Here is a 1,886-nt window from a genome sequence, read left to right on the forward strand (position 1 = left end):
GGTTACCATTATTCCATCAGTTTAACAACAACTATGTCGCGAAACTCACTAGTGTTGTCGTCCTTAACATCATCATTTTCCTTCTTTAATTGGGACAACTGCACAATAGACACGCCCACCAGGAGGACCTTCCCACACGGCGAATTCAACAACGAGAATTTTCAGAATCGACTTACAATCAAGCTGAATATTTGTCGCCGACTGAGCCTCTTATTCAACATCATCACAGAGAAAAGCGCTGTCGTGAGGATCTTGCCCTGAAGGAACGTTTTCCCCGTGTTAAAACGTCACCGCATAAGAAAACATATAATTCTGATCTGCACGCCCGTATTCTAGTTTAGCTTCACAGTGTGTCACAAGATTTCTTCGCATATAAATAAGCATCGCTCCGCCTATGCGCATGCGTGCAAAAAAGTCTACATAAATTCTCACCGCAACAAAATAAGAGCATCTTCGGCATCCTTCGGACCTACTTTGTATCATACCATGTTGAACCTAAGATTCTCACCTGATATGTGATTTGAAACACTGCTGCTTGCAGATGCGTTATCGCGAGATACAGCGCATTTTTTTGGACCGCATAACACAGCGCAGGGACGCACATTTTTATGTAGTCGTAAAAACTCGAGAAAACTTCCGTCCTGAAAATTAACGCATATACTTCAATTTGTTATGCAAATGTAAAGAATGTTCGTTTTCTATTCCGAGATTATTGATAGTGAACAACTTGTCGCTATCACAGTCCCAAACGGTTACTCTTATCACATCACATGTTCGTTTTCTATTCCGAGATTAATGATAGTGAACAACTTGTCGCTATCACAGTCCCAAACGGTTACTCTTATCACATCACATGTTCGTTTTCTATTCCGAGATTAATGATAGTAAACAACTTGTCGCTATCACAGTCCCAAACGGTTACTCTTATCACATCACATGTTCGTTTTCTGTTCCGAGATTAATGATAGTGAACAACTTGTCGCTATCACAGTCCCAAACGGTTACTCTTATCACATCACATGTTCGTTTTCTATTCCGAGATTAATGATAGTGAACAACTTGTCGCTATCACAGTCCCAAACGGTTACTCTTATCACATCACATGTTCGTTTTCTGTTCCGAGATTAATGATAGTGAACAACTTGTCGCTATCACAGTCCCAAACGGTTACTCTTATCACATCACATGTTCATAGCAATGGAGTTTCACCCGTTTTACATGAAGCGGCGTATACCGATATTCGCGCTATGCAGTAATCGTGAAGTATATTTTTCACTAGTGTTTTTCAGTTCACATTTAACTTCGCGAAAAACGCATGTGAGCGGTGAATAACGCGTAAAACATGTGAAATGCCGCAAACATGTTTCACGTGAAATGAGGTAATCCGTCCACTTCATATCAACGCGAATATCGCGTTTTTCACACGGAGTATTACGCCGTTTCACGTAAGACGGGTTGTGAAACTCCAACATCTACTGACAAAACACACATGTGCATATCTTTAAAGATTCATTTCGTGCCCACTTTGAACCTCTCCATGATAGCTGAAACACGACTTACTTCCAAAACAATATAAGGTTCTCCCAAGTCCGTTGCTTTCGATCAACACTACGCAAAAACGCCAAAGTGATCAACAGCGTGCCTGAACCACAAAACCATCGATGCTAATTTCATGGCGCGTGACAAAATCCTCATTGCTATCATCATCTTATCACCATCACAGCATCGATAAAGTCAAACACAGGTGTTGGTGACAATATGGAAATTCCGATAAAATTTTGGGAAATTTTTCTGTACACTTCTACTCCGATTCGTATATAAACTTGTGTAACTTTTGAGGAGACTCCTGAGCTCAGTTGAGGAAAGCAAACATATATTCTAAAAAA

The 1,886-nt window shown here is 40.4% G+C and overlaps 1 protein-coding gene across 1 annotated transcript in view; it reads right to left on the reverse strand.

The window, feature by feature from the left end:
- The window catches only part of Pmar_PMAR028771 (hypothetical protein), a gene marked incomplete at both ends in the record, with an annotated part of 3,815 nt that extends 3,211 nt beyond the window's left edge, over positions 1-604 (reverse strand). The window contains 3 exons of the mRNA XM_002772560.1: positions 50-128; positions 177-257; positions 509-604. Of these exons, the coding sequence (XP_002772606.1) occupies positions 50-128; positions 177-257; positions 509-604 (256 nt within the window). The remainder of the gene's footprint in view (positions 1-49; positions 129-176; positions 258-508) is intronic.
- Positions 605-1,886: the final 1,282 nt, after the last annotated feature.

Source organism: Perkinsus marinus (assembly GCF_000006405.1).
Source record: "Perkinsus marinus ATCC 50983 genomic scaffold scf_1104296960784, whole genome shotgun sequence".
Lineage (NCBI taxonomy): Eukaryota > Perkinsozoa > Perkinsida > Perkinsidae > Perkinsus > Perkinsus marinus.